Source organism: Falco rusticolus, chromosome 16 (assembly GCF_015220075.1).
Source record: "Falco rusticolus isolate bFalRus1 chromosome 16, bFalRus1.pri, whole genome shotgun sequence".
In the NCBI taxonomy this organism is placed as follows: Eukaryota; Metazoa; Chordata; class Aves; order Falconiformes; family Falconidae; genus Falco; species Falco rusticolus.
In genome coordinates this window covers 4972185-4997410 of record NC_051202.1, presented here as the reverse complement: position 1 = coordinate 4997410, position 25226 = coordinate 4972185, and the positions used below count along the sequence as shown (strand labels likewise).

Here is a 25226-nt window from a genome sequence, read left to right as displayed (position 1 = left end):
CACACAGACGGGCAGAGGAGCAACATCGGAAGAAGGTACTTTCGGTCCAAACACATAATACTGTCTTTAAAAAGAAAATGCCCAGCGGCTCTCAGGAGGGAAAGATCCCATTCGGCAGCTGGACCTTCGGGGTCACCCCTGGATATCGAAACGCTCAGCACCCGATCCTCTTAACTCACGCTGAAGGTGGTCGTCAGCCTCTGTCTGCTCAGAGCATCCCAGGAGTGCTCGGTGCAGCAGGATTTACCCCTCTGAACGCAAACCAGTTGTAAAAGGTTTGCAGGACAGACGGAGCAGCTCCTCCTGGGATTGATCCTGCAACCCGGTGGGGCAAGCACATGAGACCGCGGCAATACCGGTCATACGCCTCATGTTAATCACGCCCTGACAGGTTTGCAGGATCAGGCTTACAAAGAGCAGTAAAGGAGCCATTTGCAAGGACAATTTCCCTTTCTGAGTGTGCCTAGGACAGTTAAGACATTCATCAATAGATAGAGCTGGTCGAAACAGGACGGAAAAAACATTTTCCTTTGGTTTTTCAACTTTTTCCCGATTCCCACCCCCCCACCCCCACCCCCCACTCCCCCAACTTATGTGTTTTCCATTTACCACATTCAAATCACGGGAATTTCTCCACTTTCCTCTCTCTCCAAAAAAAATAAAAATAAAAATAAAAATAAACCAAACCAAATTTTCTGAAAGCACCAAAGTGTTCCTTGAGCAAAAAAAAGTGATTTGGAAAATGCAAAAAGCCATTTTCCCTGCAGATCTTCATAGGTTTCATGCACAAAATGCAGCAATACAAAAAGCCTTCTTTTTTAATAGCAACAAAAAAAGCGGAAATTTCAACCAGCTTGATCAGCAAACGGCGGAGCAAAGCGTGTGGGACTGGAAGCAAGAGCGGCACACCCAGCCAGCATCACTAGGAGCCAGTTTGGAGTTAATTTTCCTTCACATACGATTCGGAGATGCCAAGTAGTAGCACTACGCTTCTCCAGTGGGGTCTACATAAACTAATTCTTTTTTTTTTTTTTTTTTTTCTTTTTCCTCACTGTGATAAAACTCTCTGCTGGCATAACAGAAACAAATACACACAATATTGCAATACTGAGACCATCTTAGAGCTTAAGACTATTTAAAAAAAAATACTGGCACAAAATTTAATAAAATAAAACTTTAAACAAATTTAAAAAAAAAAAAAGTCTTGATCCCTCCTAGCAAATTTTTTTTTTCCTTTTGTAGAAAAGAAGCCAACTGACAGAAAGGTGATGTAACAAGAACGAGAAACAGTTCTTGGATTTCTTCTATATTGCCCCTCCCCGAAGCAGGAATATTCACCCACTTTGGTTTTCTCTCCCCGTCCCAAAAAAAAGTTTAAAATCCTCAAATGGTTTGGAATACCGTCATTTCCTGAACTGTCAGTTTGTGTGTGAATAACACAAAAACCAAAGGGATCATTTGATAATATTTTTTTCTGAACAGTAAGGGATGGGGAGGGGTTTGTTGTTGTTTTCTTTTTGTGAGCTACATTTTTCTGGCTTTCTTAAAACTCAGAATTTCACTCCAAAAAAGCCTGTCTTGGAGCTTTCACAATAACAAAAAGCCCAATCCTTCTCCGAACCAAACTCTTTAGGTTTCAGTCAAAAGTTTGCCTCTTCCACTACCCTCTCTCCCAACATCCTCAAAGCATCAAATCTGAGTTGCTCTTTAAAAAAAAAAAACCGTAACGAACAACAACAATAACAGCAAAAATAAAAAAGGAACCAACAGAAAAAGTCCCATCGACTCTCCAAAATGACACAGGGTGATCTTCTCCGCCCCGGCCGGCCACCTTCACTCATCCGCATCGGGCTTGACGTCCAGCATGGCATGGAGCTCCTCGGGCGTGTAGCCCAGCAGGCTCTGCAGGTCGCAGACGAAACGGTAGACGTAGCGTTTCCCGGCCGTCTTGTGGATGATGTTCTTGTCGTAGTAGTAGCGCAAGCCGCGGCTCAGCTTCTCGTAGTTCATCTTGGGTTTGTTTTTCCTCTTGCCCCATCGCCTGGCCACCTGGGAGAGGGGTGAGGAGAGTTCAAGGGGGGGATGCGCGTTGCAGGGAAGGGAAGGAAAAATCAGTCTGGCTCAGTGGAGCTACTGGGGAGCAGCGCTGCCAGACACGAGGCAGGGGAGAGCACTTTCCTCATCTTTAAGGTGGACACGGATGGGTCACAAGCGTTAGTGTTTGGGAAAACCAACCTCCATGCAGTGGCAGAACATTGCAGAGGACTCTATGAGGATATGTAAGTCAGGGAAGGGAACATACGTCCCATCTGTTCCCCCAAACCAGTAGGAAGTCCCCCCTTCCACCTGTACACATCCTATTTGAAGAGCCCTGGCACTATGCCTCTCTGCGGTGTTTCAGCTACTTCCCACCAACTTTGGGCACAAATCACTGCTTCCTAGATATTACTGCAGCCCAATTTTTAACAAGTTTCCAGCTGGGCTCTAATTCACCAGTTTCCCTACACATACCCAAGACCAGAATAACGTGACTGCGCAAATCTCATCCCTGAAGGCAGGCGGGGAGGGTTATCCACACCAATATTTCAAAGGAATTTGGGCTGTGCACTTAATTCCAAGACACTCTACCTCATCTGGGTCAGAAAGTTTGAATTCCCAGCCGTCACCCGTCCAGCTGATGAAGGACTGACAGGACTTGTCAGTGAGCAGTTCCAGCAGGAATTGCCACAGTTGGATGGGTCCACTGCCTAGAAAGACAAAGGAAACATAAGACACTAATGTTAGGAAAAGCACAGCTCCTTCTGTCCCGGGGAGGGGGAATCACATGCAAATGGTGCCCATTGAAAAAAACAGACCTTCTACTATCAAAAAAAACCCCCACAAACAACATCAGCAGCCACAGGGAAAGGTCTGGGCTGAGATGAGTTAAATCCTGCAGGTAAAAGAGCTTCCTATTTGCAGTAAGAGCTGAATACTCATGCACTGGAATGCTTCACTTCGAGTTACATAAATAGGATTATTTTCCTGGCATCCAAACAGTAAGGAGCCATTGTCTTGGCACAAGAGCACCATCATTTCCCCTGTGCCAAAAAGCTGCTAGCCATCGCATGAACTCCAGCAGACTCCTGCTTCCCGACCTTGACTCTTTGCTCCATCACTGTTTACCAAGATAAAGGGAGACCCAGGTATGAAAATTATTTGGCCTCTTTCCGGGGCATGTTGCTGCAGGAATGGGCTACATCGGCTCGCTAAGCTCTGTGTGGCAAAGACAAGGGCTGCCTGGCTTGGCAGACAGATCTCACTAGCTCAGGACGGGTGGATCTCCCCATCATGGTCTTGGCACAGCCTTAGCAAAGCCATAAGCAAACCTCCCTGCGGCTGCTGCTTCCCCTAATCCAGCCAGAGAGGCACGCAGCGGCGCGCAGCATCCCATGCCAGATACTTTCAGCCTCTCCTTACAACGCCGCAGTCTCCATCTTTCCGCTGGGTGCTAATTTTGGCCAACAGCAATTTGCCTCGGGGTCCTGAGCCCGACACATCTAACCTGCAGTACCCGGTGCACTGCACTGAGAGCCTGCGGCTTCGCAGCCTGGTTTTGGCTGGATTAATTGTGTACGTGGAGTGATTTCGAAATACTTATCTCTTCTTCGCACTCGTGTCCCAACCAAAGGTAGAGGAGAAGCCTTCAAGCCAAATTCCCTTTGATGAGCAACGTCCAAATGCAGCCGCACCCAAAATACTGCACTTAAGCTCTGGGCAACATGTTTCAGGAGAGATTTTGCCATGTTTTAAACACAGCTTAGAATATATCATTAATAAGAAGAATGACAATAATAATAATAAACAGAGCCAGAGGTCAGAGGAAATGATTTATCACAAAAAGAACTGCACAGGCTGGATTAGGATGGCAGGCTGGGGTAAACCTGCCTGCTGACAGCAATGAGCACATGCTTCAAGCAGGGGGAAAAAAAAAGTTCTGTACTCAGAAAAAAGGATGGAGAACAGCCTCCTTCCACGAATGACAATGAAGACTGCCAGAGCTGTGGCTGCAGGATAACCCTCGGAGGGAAGAGAGGGCTCTTCCCCTTTTTCCACAAGGTTTAAAATGACTCAAAAGCAGACAAGCTGCTGGGGAGGAGGAAATGAGAGAGCTGGCTCTGGGACGGGGGAATCGCTGTGCCCCATCAAGCCCTCCCCAAATCATTTCGCTCCTGTTATCCTTAAGGAATCACTCCAGGGTTTTGCAGGCACCGAATCCTCCACCAAGCCCTGGGGTTATCACACAGCCAGGGGCAGGACAAAGCAAGGAGCTCACAGCATCTCTCTCTGCTTGTAAATGGGAAGATGACACTCAGCAGGGAAAGGCTCCAGCCCGCCGTTCTCGGCAGGAGCTTGCCAAGACGTTGACTCCGCGGCCACGCTCTCTGGTAGGGATGGAGCTGGGTTATCCGCTCCAAAATGAGGGAGGAAATTCAGATGACGCCTTTGCCTCTCATCAAAAAGGGAAGAGCCAAAACCCTGGCCTGAAATGCCACCGCATCTCAAAGCTTAGACCTATTTATAGCAGCGAGCTTTAAATGCAGAGAAAACATGGGACCAAAAAGGTTATTTCTGCCGCCTGAGCTCCTCCACAGGGAATCGCAGGTGAATTCGGCTGGGGACAGTTTCTTTTGGCCCATCTGACTTTACACCAATTCCCTACCCACACACAGAAAGCATCCAAATCAGGTTAACAGAGAAACAGCCCTAGGAGACAAAACTGAAGCAAGACCAGGTTCATCACCTCACATTGATTTCTCTCCTGCCCAGCTGAGAACAAGGATTTATTTTTTTTATTCCTTCCCCAAAATAAGATGGATGGAAGACCATCACCTAGGCAGCAGGTTCGGGTAAGCAACTGCCCTCGAAATACCCCTGGACCACCCTGGCTCTGCAGGAGCCTTTCAAGGTTCAAGTGTCGTTAACCCTGAGCCAAGCAGCCAGCGCAGTTCACGCTTGGTGCTCGCAGGTTGGCTGCCAGCTGGCATGGAGAGGTGTCGGGAAACCCAGCAATTTCTCACCCTCTCTCCAGTAAGAGAGGTAGGGCTGCTGCACCAGGTGTTGCTCTGCCGGGTATTTTGGGATTTTGAAGGAAGCGGTGTCATCCTTGGAACAGGGATTCCCAAGGTCTATTCCGAGCTGCCTGCAGGACACGCGTAAAACCCCAAATTCCTCTATGTTGGACAAGCAATTATGTCAAGAATGTGTTTACTGCAGGGCTCGCAGGCATGTCTCAGCTCCTATAAACACACGCCCTGCTGGAGGGGAAGGCAGCGGAGGCCCTGCAGATGTGCTGCTGCCGCTGGGGCATGACTCCAAAATGTCAGCGAGGCAGGCGATGCACAAGGTGGCAGGAACCAAACCCCGGCACATGCCCGAGCCTGCGTGCCCGAAAACAGCTCTGGCGAGACTGCAGGGCAGGAAGGTGAAATGCTCAGGGAAGGGATGCTGGAGGTCCCTGCATCATCTGGTGGGCAAGTATAGCTGTAATTAGTGCTGAGAGGGCCGGCTTCAGAAAGAAGCTGCTTTAGCCCGCTCTGCAGACCAGCAAGGAGCAGGGAGTTTTTTTACCCAGTGTCTACAGGTATTTCGAGGGGACCTTTGGCTCATGCAGCGATGCCACCCGCCAACGTCACATCCCCAAAGCTATCAAGACAAGCATGAAGTTGCCAGGCTTGTTCCTGCACCCCAACCCTCCACCCCCTCAGGAGCTGGGAGCAGCGCCTATTTTCCATCCCTTCTGTTTCAACGGTTCCACTCAGTCCCTGGCCAGGGCTGGAAATCCCCACCACCGCCTGGCCCGGATCACTTCACGGCACAAGCACGCACGGCCCCACCGACTGCTCCAAGGCCGGTGTGTAGCTCAGCGGGTGTATCCCACCACGCAACCTGTTGCCTTGGTTATCTCCAAAAACAACCACCGCCGGAGTGTTCCCCCGGCCTTTTTTTTTGGACGCAGCCCCAAGCGTGGGGTGGAGGGACATGAGCCACTTTTTATGGCGCCGGTCTCGCTGCACACAAGCCGGGGCTTCCCAGAGCAAGCCCAGCCCTGGCTGGGGAAGAGGGGCAGCCCCCACTCCACAAAAGACAAGGCGAGAACTCAAGAGGGTGGTGGGATGCCCTCCCACCCCACCGAGACCTCCGGCACCCGTGAAGGCTGCTAAGAATAGTGCTGGCTGGAGGGGCTCGCCCACCCAACAGGGCTACAATGGGGGCCCTGTCTGGCCTCGGTGGCACTGAACAGGGTCCTTCAGCGGGGAGTGTCACACCGCAGGAATTCTCCCGCGTCAGGGGGAAAATATGCTTCTTAAGCCGGATGACGACCAGCTGCTACAGTGGGAACTGCTGGCTGAGCAGTGCCTCTTTGGCACCAGTTCTCTGATGGCACCCATGGGTGTCCCCAGAGCAAAGGGTCTGGCGCCACCCCATCCCTGTGCCATCCTCCTTTGATGGGGATTGGAGGTCCCCTACCACTTTCCTACCCGGTGGCTCTGGTGGGGTTTGAAAGCAAAAAACGCACGATGGCCACTTTCACTTGCACAGTGATGGTGGCACCGCACGGCTGGGCAGACAGGCGCCTGCGCAGTACCCAGGAAGGCACAGCCCGAAACATGTCATCCCCACTCTCTCTCGAGACGGTTTCACACCCCCACCCCTCTCAACGGCCTCTATTTTGTTTTCCTTCTTTCAAACAAGAAAAGAAGAAGAAAGAAAAAACCCTACCAAAAAAAAAAAAAAAAAAAAAAAGGCGGCGCACCTATGCTTTTCGCTCTGTGGTTTGTGGTTCCAACCCAACAAAACAATTGGGCATAGCAACGTCTCCAAAACAGCCTTCGTCTCACTCATGTTCCTGCCCTGCCCGAGCCCCCTTCGAGGGCACTGTGGCACCAAAGGTCCCCAGTTTCGCCCAGTGTGAGGACAGCAAAGCTCATCCCCATCGCTCCCTTGTTTGACCAAGCCCAGCCACCTCCTCCCCAGTTCTTGCCCGGACTGGTGCAGGTAGTCACGCCACCATGAAGTGGTGGGAGGGCAGCAGTGGAGCTCAGGTAGAAGCATTTCCCAAGAGCAGCCATGGAGAAACTGGGTAAGGACCCAGAAAGCACCTTTTTTGGGGAGCTACATGCTTCTGGCCATGCAGGACAGCAGCCAGGCTGGCCAGTCTGGGCCAATTTGACTTTCCTGATGCATCTCCTGTGTTTCGAGGAATGACATGCTGGAAGGACTGGTCTCACTCAGAGGCAACTGTCAAAGCTCAAGGGGTTTCATGAGCTTCCCATCTTCCCCTGAAGGTGGTCCTGCAGGCCAAGAGCTGCCCTGCAACACTCCAGCTCGTTGCTCGAAGGAGAGGCAAAGCCACAGCTGGTACTGTGCCATCACCTCTGGGCTGCTAAGATGCTGCTGCCAGGGGCTGTAGCAGCTCTGGTGTGAGCTGAGCTGCTGTCACGCTTGGGCAATGTTGCATGCGGCTGATTTCACTGTCATTTGCACAAGTCTGGCAGGTGGAGAAGCCACTAAACCAGCCCTGAGCCCCACCCTCGAGCTCCCCACCTTGTGGAGGCAAAATGGGCTGCTGGACCCCTGCAGGCCCTGCACCAGAGGCTGAAAGTGGGCAGGAACTGCTGGCGGGTCACATTTGAAGTCACCCTGCAAGGCCAGGTAAAAGGTATGACCCAGGATGACCATGCTAACAACATCCGCTGCATTGCACGGGGGGCCGAGATGCTGTTGTGCTGCTTCTGATTCCCCTAACCCAAGACACACGTTGCTACGGTTGCTCGTAACAGGCACACTTCTCCAGAAGTGCAGGCAAGCAGAAAGGATGCTGATGTTTCTAGGAAAGCTACTGCACAGACTCTGGGTGACAAGGACAGCCAGATCACCGGACCGTTGTGGGAGAGGAGCCAGCAAAGCAGCTGCTGGTGGATTTTTGGATGAGGATGACCACAGCATGTCCTGGGAGTTCACTGGTGGAAGATCCAGGCCAGCAGCATAGGCACCAAGAAGAGGGGAAGCAGCACACAAGCTGTCTTGAAAGAGACCCACTTTCTTTGGCACTGACTTGAATTTCTTGCAAAACAGCAGCTGCGTGTTTTCACTTCTGCGTCACAGATAAGCATCACTCAGAAGCAGAGGCTTGCTGAGGTCTTCAGGCTCTGCACTGCAGACAATTTGGACAGGGCACATGGGTTTAACAGGCAAATTTGGGCCCTATTAACATGGTAGTGTGAATGCTGATAGCAAGGATCAGGGCTGGAACCCAGCCTGGACACAACCATTTGGAAGACAGAAGCGCTTCAGGATGCTTGGGCAGTATAGCACCTGTGAGATGTGGCTATTCCCTGCACTACTTTCTGTCTCTAAGGGCAGCATGAGAATGAAGATAGCAGCAATCTGCAACTAAGAGAAACACTCAGGTCATGTGTGATATCAGCAGGGAAGGAGGCATTAACTCTGTAGGTGCTGAGGTTGTATGTAAAGGCATTCGGCAACTTCCTAACCGAGTCCATAACGAAGGACAGCATCACAAACGCAAAGCCAGCCTTGCAGATGAAGCATCAAGGTTTGGTGTACACTCAGTTCACCCTTCTCATCCCTCTTTCCTCCATTCGCCTCTCAAACACGAGGGGAACTGCTCTGCTCTGTCTGTTCAGCTATGTGGAGCAGCAGCTCGGCACGTGACAGCTCTGGTGTGGCAATGCAGACAGCACTCAGATGGAAAGCCCCAGCCCGCACAGACGGTGCTGAGGCCCTATGTACCACAAAGCAAACACCACGTCTTGGCTATAAACCCACATAGATGCTTTGGGGCTCTCAAGAAAAGCCGAAAACAATTCAGCCCTGAGTGGCTATCGCCAACCACGGGGACAGAGGGAGGGTCTGAACCTCTGCTGGACCTGCAAACACCAGGAGGGCAGCTGCACAAGTAGGTCAGTGTAGTGGAAAAATGAATATAGGGCAGAAAGGCCAAAGAACAATGCGATCAGACCCACACCACCTGCCCTCTGCGTGGGCTGCCCACGACAGACCAGCCGCATTTATCCACGTGGCATCAGGTCTCATGAAGGATGCTGGTGGCCACGGTACCCATGGGAGGCAGTGGCTTGCAGGATCCAGTGAAGGACCAGCCACAGGCTGGGCTGCAAAGCCGAGCTCGACTGAGCCCTGCTGGCCTCAGGTGGGGGATCTACGCCCATGTGCCAGCACGCACCTAGCACAAGCTGCCCGCCCACACCAAACACTGCACTGGTGCATGAAGGAGGAAGCTTAAACTGAGCTCAGCTAAGCCCATGTAAGGTTTAGCACATCTGCCTGCAGAGAAGACGTATCCTGACACACCACTTGCCTAAATTTAATAGACACGCTGTCTCCATTTCCTACGTCATCTCATAAAAAAATAAAATACGGCTTAACCTAAGACTCAAGCTGGCCAAGCTTTGAGAGAGCTGGCTCCAAAACCAGAGGTGTCCAGAGCTGGCCCTCACTGCAGCTATGGAAACTGAAGTTCACCAACTCCTGAGCAATTACATTTCTCCTTCAAAAAAGATAAGAAAATTGCATCAACCTCTATCCGAGCAACCATGGCAACTTGTTAAATTAGGTCAAGATGTGGGGGCAGATAACGCAGCTTTGTAAAGCTGCTTGCGAGCTAGGTGAAGAACACATCAAACGCAAGTGGAGCTTCCGCCAAAATGCACCTTCTCACCAAAGTATGCGCCTCCTTGGGCAGATACCATCAGAGATCTGCCACCATGGCTGCGATAAAGTGCTGTGCCACCTCCCTGGGCCACCGGCAAAAAAGGCCCTTGGTAACAAAACCTGAACAATATTGTCTTGAACTCAATTCTTGAAGTCAACCTAGAGAGCCCTGGAGATGAAGGACGTGATCTCCCAGGCTTCACCCTTCCAGCCCTACAAGGTGCACACCATGGCACGTCGGGTGCTCCACTGGCTGGTGACTGGTGTTGGACACACACTCGAGGCATGGGCGTGAGAAAGGGAAAGCAGGGGTCCTCGCCGCTTTGGGACCCTGGGCTGGTAATCCCCTGCTCTGCTCATTTGGAGGCTCCACCTCCTCACCAGAGCTGCAAACAGAGCCCAGACTTTAAGTTCCTCTGCTCTAGCTGCTAGACAGCACTTCCTCCCCCGAGTAAAGTAAAAGTAATGTAAAGCAAAGCAAAAAAAGAAGGACCTAGGAGTTCTGCCCGAGAGTCCTCACACTCCTTGCTCAGCTGGCCCAAGAAAGAGGTCCAGCACTTCTCAGTGGCCAGCCTGGATATTTTTATTTTTATTTTTTTTTCCAGAAATATGGTAATACAAAACACTTTTGAGAGTGCCCAGTTCTCCTACAGTTTGTAATGCAATGTGTTCTCACTTGCTCTCACTGTGACCTGCTTTCACAGCAACTGGGCTTTGCTTTGCACCTATACTGTGCTCCCTTTGCACCGAAAATTTAAGGTGCTGACAGGTCAGTGGGCTTTAAAAAGGGACAGAGGACCTCTCCGGTCACACACCTGCAGAGATCACCTGTCCAAAGTTCATTGCCAACAGTAAATGCAGGCTGTGATGGTTTGAGGACTGAATTACTGCTTAGCAGCCTTCAGAGGAAGCAAGCCGTGCTCCAGCCCAAGGATTTCCAAGTGACTGCTGATTCTGGAAACCTCTGGTTTTCCTCTCCCTGTTTAAAGATGCTCAAGTGAAGCAATGCAAAAAAAAAGAAAAAGAAAATCAGGCGCTCCCACTTATTGATCACACGGAAAGGTCTGGGCCAAGGGATTACCTTCCCGGCTCAAAACAGGGTTTGAAATGAGGCAAGGGAAAATATTACGCAGCACAAAGCGTTTGGAAGTGTGCTCTGGCATTGCATTAAGCGAAGTCCCCCCTTCCTGACAGCACGGGTCCAAGGACAGTCTTTGGGGTGCTAATATTCCTTGGCAAAACAGAGGGGCCAGCCGCTGACTTCAGCTCCTCGCTGGCGGAGGGAGCTGGGAACATCACCTCTCTGCGGGGGCGGCTCTTTTCCATCAGCTACAGCTGGGATTCTAGGAAACATCCAGCTCGGAAAATAAAGTTAGTTTTGCCAGTGCCGTGCCCCTGTGCCTCAGTTTCCCCGGCTGTTAAAATGCAACCAATGCTCCTGCCCATGCCCTGGGTACCCAAAACACTTCCACAGGCTGTAGTGAAAGGCGTGATCTGGGAAAATAGGAATAAAAACTGCAAGTTATGCTCACTGGTCTCTTTTCTTAGGAACATCAACTTCCATGGCACAGTGCGGAGGATGGTGTCCCAGGGCACGGCCCCTCCTACCACTCATGCCTCTCCCCACCACATCCTCCGGCCAAAAATCATTCAGGAATAGCAGAGCACACTTTTATTTTGCATACACTTGGTCGAAACAGGCTCATTCAGCAAGCAGGGCTGAGCTTTCTGTCTGACTAATGCTATAGCAACAAACCACCTCCTTTTTTACACATAGCTCCTAAAATTATCTCTCCACCTCACCTCCCCTCTGCTTCTCTCCCCCCGCCCCTTACAAAAAACTAGATATCAGCCCTAAGATGAGCTGTGCGTGGGAGGAGATTTCAGGGACAGCCGCACCTCAGGATCTACTCTGAACCTGTTGATGATCTTTATCGGCACAAACTATTTCCACCACTTGGCTCCTCCGGGCCACAGCTGCTACCAGCTGGGGCAGGAGAGATCAGTATGTGCAAGGAAAAGGGGAACTGGCAGCAGGCTGCTCTGTGAATTTTACTTACAGTACAGGGAAAAGACACAGCACAGAAGGACTGGAAAGGATTATCTCAGTTTTAGCTGGAAGCCCCATCCCACCAGGTTTCTCTCCATGAGATGCCAGATTGCTGGAGGAGGGCTGTCATATGGAAAAGCCGGAGTTTCCATGGCCTATCACCTTCTCACCTCTCCCAGTGCAGGGAATGGAAAATGTCTGGTCTGCTTTGACACCATCCCATCCCTCCCTGGCACCACGGTAAAGTGCAAAAACCAAGTGCTTCCTCCATGCCAGAAGGGGAGAAGATTATTTCACATCACACACAGCAATGCCAGAAATGCAGCCACTCCTGCCTGATGTGGGAAAACCACAAGCAAGTGGCCAGCACATCTCATGGAAGTGTCAGAAGGTGAAAAAAGGGCTCTCTACTACCTTGCGTTCTCAGCGATACAAATCAGACACCAGTTCCTACCAAACCCAGCCAGAAGCCATCTAGGTATAAATGACAACCCAAGGCATCACACATGCTGCAGTCTGCCCGGTCCTACATCTTCCCTGAGGTCTGGAATGCCCATGCTTGAAGGACATGCAGCCTTGAGGGGCTGTGTGCCCTCAGGTGTGCCCACATGCGTATGACTGACCCCAGAGACACTCCAAACCCCCCCAACCAGCAACACAGACACCAGGCAACCCAGAGACCCTGGAGGCTCTGCCCTCCACCAGTGGAGATGCTCCACCCAAGATGCTCAGCAGAGATGCGGTTCCCTGAGGAGCATGTCCCTACCTGTGTAGCCAGCAAGGGCAGCAGCAGGAATGACAGGCTTGTCCTTGTTCATATCGGCCCGATCTCGAACATAGTCCTTGAAGGTGCCCTTGGGCTTGTGGTTGGGCAGGGTGGCGGGGTAGTCCTCCGAGTCAAAGCTGTCGTAGGATGGGACACGCTGCAGGCTCTGGAAGGAGGACTGGCTGCTCCAGGACTGTGTCAGGCGGTCACAGCTGTCGTAGCTCTCTATGCTCTCGAAGGAGTCCTGGCCGCCCAGTTTACCTGGTGAGAAGGAAGAGCACGTCAGCTGTGCCTGGCCAGCACAGGGATGCTCTGGCTTGCCGCGGCCAGGAGAGGGATGATTCGCCCGCCCGCTCGGTGGGCAGAAGGCAACCAGACAAATGATGCTGTCCTACTACACCTCATCTCTGAACAAACTCAAAGTACAGCCTGAAACTGGGATACTTTGATATCTTCTTAATTCAGAGAAGGGCGATCTGAGCCCCAGAGAAGTTCAGGCAGCAGAGCAAGGCAGAGAAAGTCGGAGGAAAAACCCGAAGTCCTGACTCTCTAACCAAGACTGATGCCTGGGGCTACCTGGGAATTGTCTTCCCTTCAAAAAGGCAATGGCAGAGAAATAATTTACTTTACGCAGATATTCAAGGCTCAGTTCAGATACCTAAACATGGGCACTCCAGGACCTCTCACTCTTGCTGCTGAAAGATACGGGTCTCCAATAAGTCCCACATTATATCTGCCAGCCTTATATAAATGCTGCTCAAGCATATTCATGGGCACTGGACACTCGGCTACTTTACTTTTGATGTTTCCTACAAAACTATACAGCAGCCTTTTATCGCCATATGTTACAACCAGCTTCCACCCCCAAATCCCCAAACAGCAGCAGATTTGATGGAGGAGGAGAGGAAAAGGCTGAAAGCTCAAACTGCTGTTTTTCCAGTTCTGGTAAGGTGAGCACAGCTGGGTTGTATCAAGGCTACTCTCTGGGGTATTTTTAGTAAAGACCAGAACACGAGAGGCCAGATCCTCAGCAGTGCTATGCTGATTTACACCCACTAGAGACAGCATAAGTATACCCTCTGTACTTAAAACAGAGAGCTAAAAAAGGATCCAAAGAACAAACTGAAATTGCTCTCTCTGATCTCCCGTACGCTGCTGATTGCTCAACATCTTTACTGACAAACTAAGAGCGTAACAGGATCATTCAAGTTCACTAATTTCCCAAACTGGGCTAAAAACAGCTGCTGGGATTGTGCAAGAACTCCTGGAGAAATTTCCATTGGCAGAGCTACCCGCAGCTTGGGCCCAGATAGTAAATCACTGGGGAACAGGAACGTGGAAGGATGCTGGCATGCTCCCCCAAATATTTGTTGTGTTGTAGTCTGATGAGCACTTGCTGTGAACAGACACAACTACCGTGGGCTCTGCCCCGATTGCTGGCCCAGAAGTTTGGATCCATTGGCCTGAATCTGCTGGTAACAGCCATGTTTCAGATTCATTCTATTTTTTTTCTTTTAGTTTTTTTTTTGAGAATGTCACAGAATACACTTCCATCCTTTCCTGATATATAACACCACTTTACGCGTGTTCATTAATTGGCATAACCACTCCCCTAAGAAGTACTGCAGCACAAGCTTGTTTAGCAAAGGAATTAAAAATCTGCCAGTGTCAAAGATGCAACTTGTGTCAATTCGTTGAAAATTCACCTAAATTTGACCTAGCTGGAAAAATCAGGCCTTGCAGTTACTCAGGAGAAACTTAAAACAGTTTGGCAGCTACACTTTCCAGCCAGACGCCCTCGCCGATAAGGTAGCGTGGAACAACTCCCACGGGACCACAAAATTCCCTCCTGAGGCCGACACAAAGCAAGCCAAAAGGCGACTGTCTGGAAAACCTTCATCCTCAACTTGCCACTGCTGAAGCGCCTGACATTGCGACAGACTAACCTTTTCAGACAGCGGAAGGTAAAGACATACGTAAATATAAATGAACTGGACTCTGCTTTACGTTAAGGCTTCTTTTATACCACTCTGGGAGGATTTATGCCACCCAAAGGTCTTTCTCCATGGCTGAAAGTGTTAGTGTAAGCACAGCCATAGCCTGTTGTATTTCTTCAATCGCAATCAGTATGTTGAAGTGTTTTCTAACACCAGGAGCCCTTGATCCCCCCCCTCGCAGAGCTGAAGTTAAGGGCTCACTCTTCCCTGCCCTGGAGCCTTTTTAGGCTTGCCAGGGAGAACAGCCTCCAGGTACGATTGCAAAAGCATGCCTGAATCATTGCATCTCAAGGAGAATTATTATGAAATCACCTATGTTAAAGAAAAGGTCAAGGAAAGGGAAAGACACTGATGAAAGCTAGTCAGAAAAACCCAGAAAGAGGAGCTCACCTAAAATTCTAACACCGCTGCCCTTTTGGCTCACCATATCATCCAATCACCTCTCTCATATTAACACTCAGCCAGCAGCAGAAGCAGAGGTAATAATACAAATAATAACTTTCCTGTCATTAGCTCTCCCAGCTTGGAAAAAGAATGAGAAACTTAAAATGAGCTCCACTGAGCAATGCACATGCGACGCAGACGGGCAAAGGGGCTCTGGCTTTCACAGGGAGCCAGCATATCTTCAGCTCTCGTAGCTGGATGAATGGGTTTAAATGTTCAACATCAAACCTGGCTCACAGCAACACGTTACTATAATGAATTTTAGGCATGGAGACACCTGGATTCTATTCAGGGTGTGATCGCAGGCAGGTCAGATCTCTTCCCCGTGCCTCAGGTTCCCTACCTGGAATCAGGAGATAATGATACCCCCTTTGTAAGTGACTTTGAGCTCTATGGATTAAACTTTTGCTTTGAATACATACTGTAAGCCAGATCCTCAGCCTTGCATTAAGCAATGTAATTACAAAGTAGTCAGGCATCTGGGCCCCATGTGTTCAGAATTTAATAATATTAATTGAAAAGGTATTTTGGCTCAGATCCTCTAAAGTGTTTAGGTGTTTAAATCGCATCATCTCAAACAGGAATCATGTACCTATAACTCTTTGGTTGTAGGTAGGGTTGTAGCACAAGGATTCAGGGGGTCCTTCAGCTCTGTCGCTGACTCAACCCATGACATCTGCATCTCCTAACAAAGCACAGGGCTTGGGTTCATCAGAACAGATTATCAGTTCAGGCAAGCAGCCATCAAACTCAATGGAGACAATGGATAAAGACTTCGGATCATCGTGTATAAAATCCTTCAGAGCCTTGGACAGTAATTCCTGATGAGAACTTGTGAAGAATTTGTGAGGTTTTGCCTGGTCTCCTAGGAAAATGAGATTTATACAGCCACACAGCAGTCCCTAACAACCTTAAAGCCTATTTCAACTTCACTGAAGTTTGACATCAAAGTACAGAGCCAGAAATGCCACATTTTTGCAGATGTTGTAAAAGCAGGCAGCAGAGTAGAGAAAAGAAAGACCTTCTTCATACTTTCCCTGGAGAGAAAAGGGGAGGGCTCAAAGCCATCAGGGAATCCATGGGAGTTCAACCCATAAGGTATATCTGTTGGGAAATGGCTTTGTTACTGGCATCGCACAGCTCCCTGATGGCCTCGAGGCCCCCAAAGCACCATCTCCGACAGAAGGGAAGGCAGCGCTCGTGTTGAAAGAGGTAGAATCGCAAGAACCCAAGAAAACCCTGGGAGATGTCCAACTTTACCTCGACTGGTACGTCCCATGCACATGTTATCTGGCGTTACTACTTCTTGCTTGATCGTGAAGTAGTCTGTCTGCAGGGAGTCCGTCTGCACTGGGTCACGCAGAATGACTGAGGGATAGTCGTTCTCGTACTTGAGGGACAGGAGCTCTTCCGAGCTGATGGGATGGAGGGTCTGGTAGGACTCTGTGATGAAGCTGGGCTCGGAGAACTCAGAGGGAGGCACACACTGTGCATGCTCGATGCCATAACCTGTCAGCAAAACGGGAGGGTCAGAAAGCAACACAAACCCAAACAGCTCAAGGAAACCAGGGTGCTGCCTGCTCCCCCTCCAGCCTCCCACAGCACAGCGAGATTTGAGGTCTGCAGTGCAAGAGCAGACTGCCTTTGCATATAAAATACCTGGCACAACTGGGCACTAATTTTGAGTTAACGTTTCTAAAAGCTACAGATAAATGGTGTCTTAAAATTGCAGCAAGTTAGAAAAATAAGACATCCTCAACCATCACCAATGTGCATTACATCAAACTCCTCTCAAGCAAGCTGCTAGTGGGAAAAAGGTGGAAAATCATGGAAGAGTGTAGTCTCAGCAAAGGATATAGGGCAAAGAAGTTTCACTGATGATTTTAATAGATGAGTCGCTTCCACAGTCACCTCTCCTCACTGGCCAGAGCCTGGAATCCCAATTCAGGTGAGCTGGGGTTTTGTGCTGGTTCATGAAATACATCACAGTTTTCAAATGCCCTTAAAGAACATCTTCAAACCAATGGCAATGGGAAATGCAGGAGTCCAGACTGATGACTCATCCCTTTCCTTCCTAGGTTCCTTCCTAGCAACCCAGAATTCAGCCTTCTTCCCCCATTCCCTCTATTTTTTAATAAGTTCTTAAGAATTCCCCGTGTTTTGGAGTGTTGAGGTCACTTTTCAGGTCAGCTGAGCTACAGCTTCAAGCAAGCAGTGCTTGCAAAGTCAGATTATGGCATCTCAAGGCAGTCACCCAAAAGTACAGATGGCTTTTAAATGAACCCAAAAGCCTCGGAAAGATAAAATTACGCACTCTGCACGCTCTGCCACAACAGAGCAACAACTGCATGGTACAGTCTTCATGTGATGCAGACAAATCTCTAATAGGCAGCACTGGAAGCACCAGAATGATACTGATGATTGAGACTTACTAATGAAGTAGTCTGAAGAATAGCGGGATTCTGGATATGTTGTATTCACTCCATTTGCTGGGTACGGTTTTACCTCTTCTGCAAAGAGGAAAGGAAGGAAATGTCACACGTCCATCGGCATATTATGCTTTGCAAGGCTTGCTGTAATACAGAGAGGTCTGAACTTCCTAAAATGCTCCTCTCTGGGTTAAACCAGAATGTTCAAAGGAACAGAAATGAGTTAGGAGCTGAAATCCCACTGAAACAAGTGCTTGATGCACTTGGGTTCCTTTGGGAACTCTGGCTGCAGGCATGCCCAAATTTAAACAAAACAAAACAAAACAAAACAAAACAAAAAAACCCAACAAAACAACAACTTTCTCAATCAGAGGCTTCAGGTGGTTCTGAAATACTAGTTGCATAATTTCCTTGCTTGCCTCGATTTTTGTCAGCTTTCATTCTCTTGAGAATTGCTTATCACGCTTACATCTGTGAGCTTGTGAAAAAAACTCCACCATGGGTGGCCAGTTGTTTTCCTGAAAAAGCCCCTATTTTGAGACCAGCAGTAGGTGTGTGCAAGTGAGTGGGCAACACATACCAAAACCAACTCCTACAGCCCCAAAGCAATGCTAGTTCCCAGCCTACAAGGCACCTTCCACCTTGCACCTGATGCAGGCAGAAGATCTCATGCTCCAAAAAGCTTTGCTGCTCTGTCTGTCACCCAACTCCTAACAAGACACTCTACGGCGTATATATGGGCAGCATGCAAAATTTTAGCCTTTCTACAGGCTTAATTCACTGAGAAAGAGCGCGTAGCACATCAAAGCATAGATTCTCCGCTTTCTATTGCTTTTTCCGAGCACTTTGGTACTCTTGGGCTTGGCGTTGAATTTTTTGCTTTCCCATGTAAAAGCCACATTGCTCCTACCCTGACCAGTTTTTCCATTAACACCTTAATCATTCCAGCTCGGTATGTGGGCAGAGACACCCGCATGGGAGATTTTGTTTTCTTTGCAGAGGGTAACCAAAATAAAAACCACAGACAACTCTGGGTTATGTTTATTTCTGCTGAGGCTAAAGAGAAGCAAACCGAAGATAACGCACGTTTGCTTGCAAGGAGCTTAATTTTGGTCCTCTCTCCTGGGGATTGCAGGGTGGAAAATATTCTCCAACAAAAGGAGGTTTTGTGCAAACAGAGAGACCTAATGAGAAATGCTCTTTTCCTCTCCCCACGGTGTCTGCCAAGGGGCAGGGTGGGTGACCACAGAGAAAGAGAGCAACCTTCAGCTATGCTTACAGTCAAGTGGAGGGCACTGCTGACTGCTGGTAACTGAAGAGGTTATTTTAGGAAGAAATTTGGAAAAATATGCCTGAAAATACCCAAATCCATGCAGGGAAAAGTCGCCCATCTGCTGCCGTTTTTAAACCCTGAGCTGGCTGTGGTACATGAGTCACTCTCAGAAAGCACTCACAAGGGAGGCATGTTAGCTGAAGGGACAGCAAGGTCACAGCCTGTCCCAGCATGACCCAACACCGGCGGTCGCACCGCTTAGGTAAAGCTCAACATTTTGGGGTTAACCACCACTCCCAGCATCCACACACCCAAGTGATGATGGTGGGTGGCTGGGGACGATGGAAGAGATGGGAGCTGGCAAGTTGGACCCTGGCTCCACGGTTGAGCCTGGGAAAACCTTCACCTCTTCACACTTTGCATCCCCAGCCGCAAAGTGGAAACAACCATGTCCTCTTGCGTGGAGAGGGATGTGGCACAGACAATTTTGCACGTTGTATCTGTAGAGCACCAGCACAACAGAACCCAGATCTTGTCAAGTTTGGAGATGTACTACCAGAATACAAGTTCTATGAGTTACAGGGAAAAGAAATTAGTCTTTGGGGTGAGGCTGGTTATTTCTTGGAAACTCTTCTTAGTTACTCTACAAATACTTCACAGACATTGCCCTTCTGGGAAATGTGTTAAGAACCCACCATAGAAGCTAAGGCTCAGATAGCTTATGCAAGAAGTGACGAAGTCACCAGTAAAACTGAACAAGAGAACAGAGGTTTCTAGGCTCCCAGGGCTACGCCGACAGTGTTGAGACAATGAAATACAGCTTTCTTCTTTCTCATCCCTTTGGAAGCAAAGCTGCAACAGGCACAAAGATTTCCAGCTTCTCTGCAAAAGCTCCTCTCTATCTCAGACCTCTTGCATCCTCACAACTGCAGCATCTGAATACTGTGTGTGTCAATGCTATAAGGAAACATGATCCTGACTTTACCATGAAACTACAGCACCAAGTTCGTCTCCATGCCTTGGGGAATCTGCAGGAAGGAGCTGCAAACCCAGCTCTGATGCCCCAGTCAGCACCTGCAGCGCGTGGACCCCCTCTCCAGTGTGTTACAGCTCAAACAAACGAAGGGTTGCGGGGAGGCAGAGCTGCATTAGAAGCATGGCTTATAGCAAGGAAAAATTGGGATGACTGCAACATTTTGCTTTGTTTGGTTTAGCTGCTTTCTGTTGATACAAGCACTCAATAAAAATCATGCAAAAAGAGAAGAACAGAACAGATATAGAGTCAAAGCGCAGAAAAACAGCCTGTCATACACAGACCCTGGGAAGAGCTGTGTTTACCTTTTGCAAACCACAGGTAGCAGTAAAATTAGTAATCAGCAATTAACATTCATTTGTCAATGGTTTCCTGGAAGGCATAACTTTGCTCCCCCTCCCCTTCCTGCCACCAGTACAAGCCTGCTGACATGCACGCAGGGGTCAGTATAACAGTGCAAGGGATATGCCAGGAAAGCAAATCCCTCCCCACAAAAAGGAGCTACAGAAAGAGGCTAGATTTGCTGCTGCTCCTGCTTGTGGCTCAGTTACAGGTGTTAAGCTCTTCACTTGCTCTTTAGAAACCACCCCAGGTTAAGTGTTGCTTGGGCATCCAGACACTGTGAAAATCAACACCCAAAATCCATGTTTGCGTCCCCAGTCATGAAAATTAACGCCCTCGAATGCTGTCATGCAGGGACTGGCAGAGATGGCTTCTGTGGCTGGGGACACTGCCACTCTTAACAAAACGCCTTTATACCTTTTGGGACATGAAACAAAGCAGAGCAACTTCCAATTGCAACTGGGAAATTACGGTGGATTTCAGCAGTATTGTTGTACCTAGTTCTACCGGAGGAAGTAGTAAAATTCACAACGGGAGCTGAGGAAGAATGCTTTGGAAAATCCCTTTTCCAGGCAGGCAGAGTGTCCCTGCCCACTGTGGATTCCTGCCAAGCAGCCGGCACAAATGCTCTTCCTCTTTCAAGCAGTGCCAGGATTTGCACTGGCCACTACCGCTTGGGATGCCCATTTGAAATCCCACTGGAAAGCTGGGCTTTGAAAGCTGCTTTTATGGGGAATAAAGCCCCAGGTGAACACTTCATTGCACAGCCAGACCGCAAGCCAAGCTTTTCGGAAAGGCCCAAAATCAAGTCACCCAGGACGGTGTGAGCCATTCACCTTGGAGACTCCAGGACTCACCTTTCTGCAAGATCTCCAGATGTTCCCAAAGGATATCTCCCACAAAGTCAGGCGCTAGCTCCAGGAAGCACTCCTTGCCCAGGGCACAGAGGGCAGCTCCATTCATGCAAAACTTCTGGAAATCCACTCCCTTCAGGCTAAATTCATTCACTGCCCACATCACCCAGTCCCGCACGTGCGTCTCCGTCCACTGCTGGGGATCTGCAGCAAGGGGGTGGTAGAAGGGATCCATTAATGAGCAACCACAGGCCATTTCCTCAGGAAAACAGGGCACAAACAGGGCTACAGCTGCACTGCACTGCCTCGTCCCCTACAGCCTGGCTGTCCACTGGCACAGGGGTAAAACGGGGTGGGGGAATGCCATACTACACACTACAGGCTGGGGCAGCCCTCCTGCAGACATATTGCACACAAGGAATGAGCTTTGGATTTATTTGGGACTTTTAAAAATCCCACCAGTTCTCTGACGCCTTCTGCCACCCATTTCTCCATTTTGTTTGGCTTCTCCCTGTCATCAGCCTCTGGTAAAAGGTTTCTGCTGCTTCTCCCTATAGTGGAGATGACTCGCAAATGGGAGTCCTGGAGGTGTCTCCGAAGGAGCAGGTCCCCATAGCTGCAGGAGCGGTCACCCAGCAGAACTGAGCAGGACAGACGGGCACAATCTGTCAGACAGGTACAATCCATCAGACAGGTGTAGTTGGCAAGTGGTACTAAAAGGTTTTGCCTGTATGTCCAGATTTTTTTAGCTGAAGCTGCCAAGAAAACAAGGCAACACTACCTGAAGAGAATCAACACAAGAGATGGCAGATGTGGACAAGTGCAGCCTGGCAGAGGCCACAATTTTTTCGGCTACCACGGCTGCTCAGTGGGAAACTATGTCTTACCTTTGGGGATTCCCAGCCGCTGTTGCTCTTTTGCGAAGCCGCTGAAGGTGGCTTTCAATGCCTGAGACATCATTTCTTTGCTGCTGGGAGTTAATAAAGGCACATCTGCACATTCCATATCTGAAAGAAGCAGGAGAGAAAAATGGTCATAAGGATATGGGACTGGGAAAGATGACAGGAGTCATGCTGGCCATTAAATTGTCAGAAAAATAGAGACATCTTTTTATCATCTGGAATTTTCACACCCAGACCCTCTAGCCCCTACACCTACACCCTGTAAGTCCACAAGCAGGCATCTTAAATACAAGAGAAAAGAATCTTATGCTTGGAATTTACTGTGAGGGTGGTGAGACACTGGAATGTGCTGCCCGATCGCTGGGAGTGTTCAAAGCCAGGCTGGATGTGGCTTTGAGCAACCTGGTCTACTGGAAGGTGTCCCTGCCCACGACAGGGCAGGTGGAATGAGATGATCTTTAAGGTCCCTTCCAACCCAAACCATTCTGTGATTCTATGATAATAAGCCTGTACTTAAAGGGCATCAACAGGCCATGTCTGGTGAGCTAGGTTACATGGTGCACGTGGTGTTCCTACAAACCAACCATGAATGCGCTACTAGAAATGAGATGGTGATATCAAAGACCTTTCCAGACATCAGCCTGCTGGGCTTCATCACCCCCATCTGGAGCCTGGGAGACAGCTAAGCAGGTCCAGACACCAATGAAGGTGAAGAGTCCCACATTAGGGTGAACAAGAAAACAGAGAGAAAAGCATCTCCAAATTACCACTCCACCTCTGGGCATCCCGGTCCAAAGAAAAGCAAAAGGAAAAAAAATAATTTAAAAGAATCATGGGCAATCCTGGAAAAAGTAAGCTGACAGCAGGCTGAGGCAGGATGAGGAACCAGCAGAAAACCCATTCAAGGAGGGAAGGAAAACAAAGAGCTGGAAAATCCCACATTAGGACAGAGTTACATCATGCGCAGCCCATAGCACGGAGCGACGCGATTCGGGGTGAGTCACTGAACAATGCTCAGCCACCCCCATGGGAGAGCACAGGACCAAGCCAAGAGCCAGGCCTTGGAGTAAGTCCTGATGAGAAGCAAAGCTCTTCCTTTCTTTTTATTTTTTTTGCTTTTTCTAATTTATTTGGAAGGAGGCAGACAGTTGTAGCCAAACATTTTCATAAACAAAGGCAACCAGTTAAAAAAAAACCCTCCTCAATCAGAATAAAGGTTTGGCTCTTCTTCATCTATTTTAAGCATTCCTGAAAAACATCTTTCACGGAGAAGGAAAGCCTCATACAACCACCATCTCAAACAACTGGACTTTATCAGTCTCCTACGTACATCTTCCACCTGAGACGGGTTTAGCACTGTAGCCTATTGGAAATTTTTCAATGAAAACTGTTCTCAGTGGAAAAATGACAACATGCACAAGCTCTTTGATGTTTTCATAAATGTCTGGATGTAGACATCAAAAATCAAAGAATTCTCTGTTTTGTGGAAACCCCAGCCACCTCGGCTCACCATTGCTCTAAGTTAATTTAAGCTCTGATTTAATCAGCCATTATACCTGCAAAATGCTGGCCAGCGTTTGTTTCAAGCAGAGTTGAGTGCATCCCTAATGCGAGTCAGGGCTGAAGACAGCGCTGCGGCCGCCGAGCACAGGCAGCCTAGTACAACACCGCCTTCCAGTCTAACCCAGTCTGGGGTTCCTGCTCCACTCAGGTCCCTCCACAGCCATACTTGCAGGCATCCAAGTCCAAACAATGTGATGTTGGAGGGTTTTTTTTGCAAGTGGGAATCTGGGGGTGGTGGCAAGTAGCATCCACGTGCAGCTCCATAGCACAGGGTGAGGCTGACATGCTGCAAAGCATCCCCAAATCGTCACCTGGATGCACCAAATGCAATTCCACTGCCAAGCCAAACAAGGGCAATTTTTCTGTCCCCATCTTTGCACCTTCCATTCATCGTCCCCAAGTAAAAGACATGCAAAATCACCCCCTCGATTTGCAGCTCCTTCCAGCGTTAGTCACCAAGGCACTCAAGTAATGATTTGCACGACTCTTTGCTCAGGTAAGACTAGTAAAATTCCCAACACTGAGTCCCTCAGGACCCAACTCCTCCCCTCAACCCCACCACATAAATCAAGGACTGCCTGCCACAGAGAAAGTATCAGGACCTTCGAAAGCAAATAATACATTCAAAGGCTATTTGGCAAATTACACTTCATTATTTACTGGATTTGGCTGGAGAGGGCACGGAAAAATGAGCAGCCACCTTCGCTATCTCTGTTCCCCATCTGCTGTGTTGAGATAACAGTGGGAGAAAGTGGTTCAGTGCCCCTTTCCCTTCATCCTCATGTTACATTTTAATGCTTTGCTTTCTGTGCTCTGTGGTTACAGGGACCACCCAGGAATCCGCTCCCCTCTGCCGACTGGTTAAACGGCAGTTCACTGCTCCCGGGTGCTATGGGAAGATGAGTCACAGTTAGGCTAAAAAAAAAACGTTTCTAACCCCAATTTTTACACTGATTCCCTTGTGAAAAACCTGTGACCTCCTCACGCAAGCCACAAAGAGCAGCAGGGCAAGGTGAGGTGTGTGAAAATTTTTTTATCTCTGCGATACAAGTGAGTACCTACCACCAATCCCCCGTTTTCTCCTGCAGGATTCATGGGGCTGGGTTTGCACATACCCAGCGAATCAATTTTTCAGTAGCGGGGGATAAGGTTTCGGTTTAGTAAGGTGAATGCTGAGCTCTGCACAAACAACATGTCAAAACAGGGAAGACTTAAAAGTGATTCCCAGGGAGAGGTCATCGGAGAAGCAAACAGTCTATTTTCAAATTAAAGAGAAGAAAAAAAAAAAAAAAAAAGAAAAAGAAAAAGCAAAGCGCCAAAAGAGAGTTTCTATTTAAACACCAAAATAAACCAAAATGTGCATTTCAAGGTTCTCCTTCAAAATACGTTGTACCCGGCAGATTTAGGATTGAAACTTCATCTACATTTTTCCTGTTAGATTGTAGGTACTAGTTTAAAACTTCTTCAGAAGACAAACCAGCCAAAAAGCCCCAAGCCTGCAAACGCTTGTAGAAGCCTTATATTAGTCAGCAGTGTCCCACATCGATAGAGAAGCTCACACGTGTAAATGTGTGTGTAAAGCTCTGCATACATGTTTGTGGACATGCCTTAGCTGTGTGATCTGAAAGAGACAGGGGGGACGGGCAGTTTTTAATCTAAATTCTGCCTCTGCAGGTTTTGAGATACTGTATTTACTTAAGTATCATTTTCTTTGTTAATCCCTGCATGGCCAGGGAGCACAACGGGCTCTACCCAGCTCTGCCGACTGCAGCTTTGCTGGGTGCAGGGCAGTTACTTCCCAGGTAGGAGAATCAAGCCCTGGTGATGTCCTCCAGCAC

At 48.9% G+C, this 25226-nt stretch overlaps 1 protein-coding gene across 4 annotated transcripts in view; it reads right to left on the bottom strand.

Moving 5' to 3' along the window:
• Positions 1–1020: 1020 nt before the first annotated feature.
• The window catches only part of ETS1 (ETS proto-oncogene 1, transcription factor), a 74708-nt gene continuing 50502 nt past the window's right edge, over positions 1021–25226 (bottom strand). For 3 of the 4 annotated variants that reach the window (XM_037409784.1, XM_037409786.1, XM_037409785.1), the window contains 7 exons: positions 21811–21930; positions 20927–21127; positions 17425–17502; positions 16253–16501; positions 12552–12812; positions 2629–2747; positions 1834–2049 (listed from right to left, as the gene is read on the bottom strand). In XM_037409784.1, the coding sequence (XP_037265681.1) occupies positions 1834–2049; positions 2629–2747; positions 12552–12812; positions 16253–16501; positions 17425–17502; positions 20927–21127; positions 21811–21930 (1244 nt within the window). Of the gene's footprint in view, positions 2050–2628; positions 2748–12551; positions 12813–16252; positions 16502–17424; positions 17503–20926; positions 21128–21810; positions 21931–25226 lie in introns of all 4 variants that reach the window. The other variant, XM_037409783.1, reaches the window with a different exon arrangement.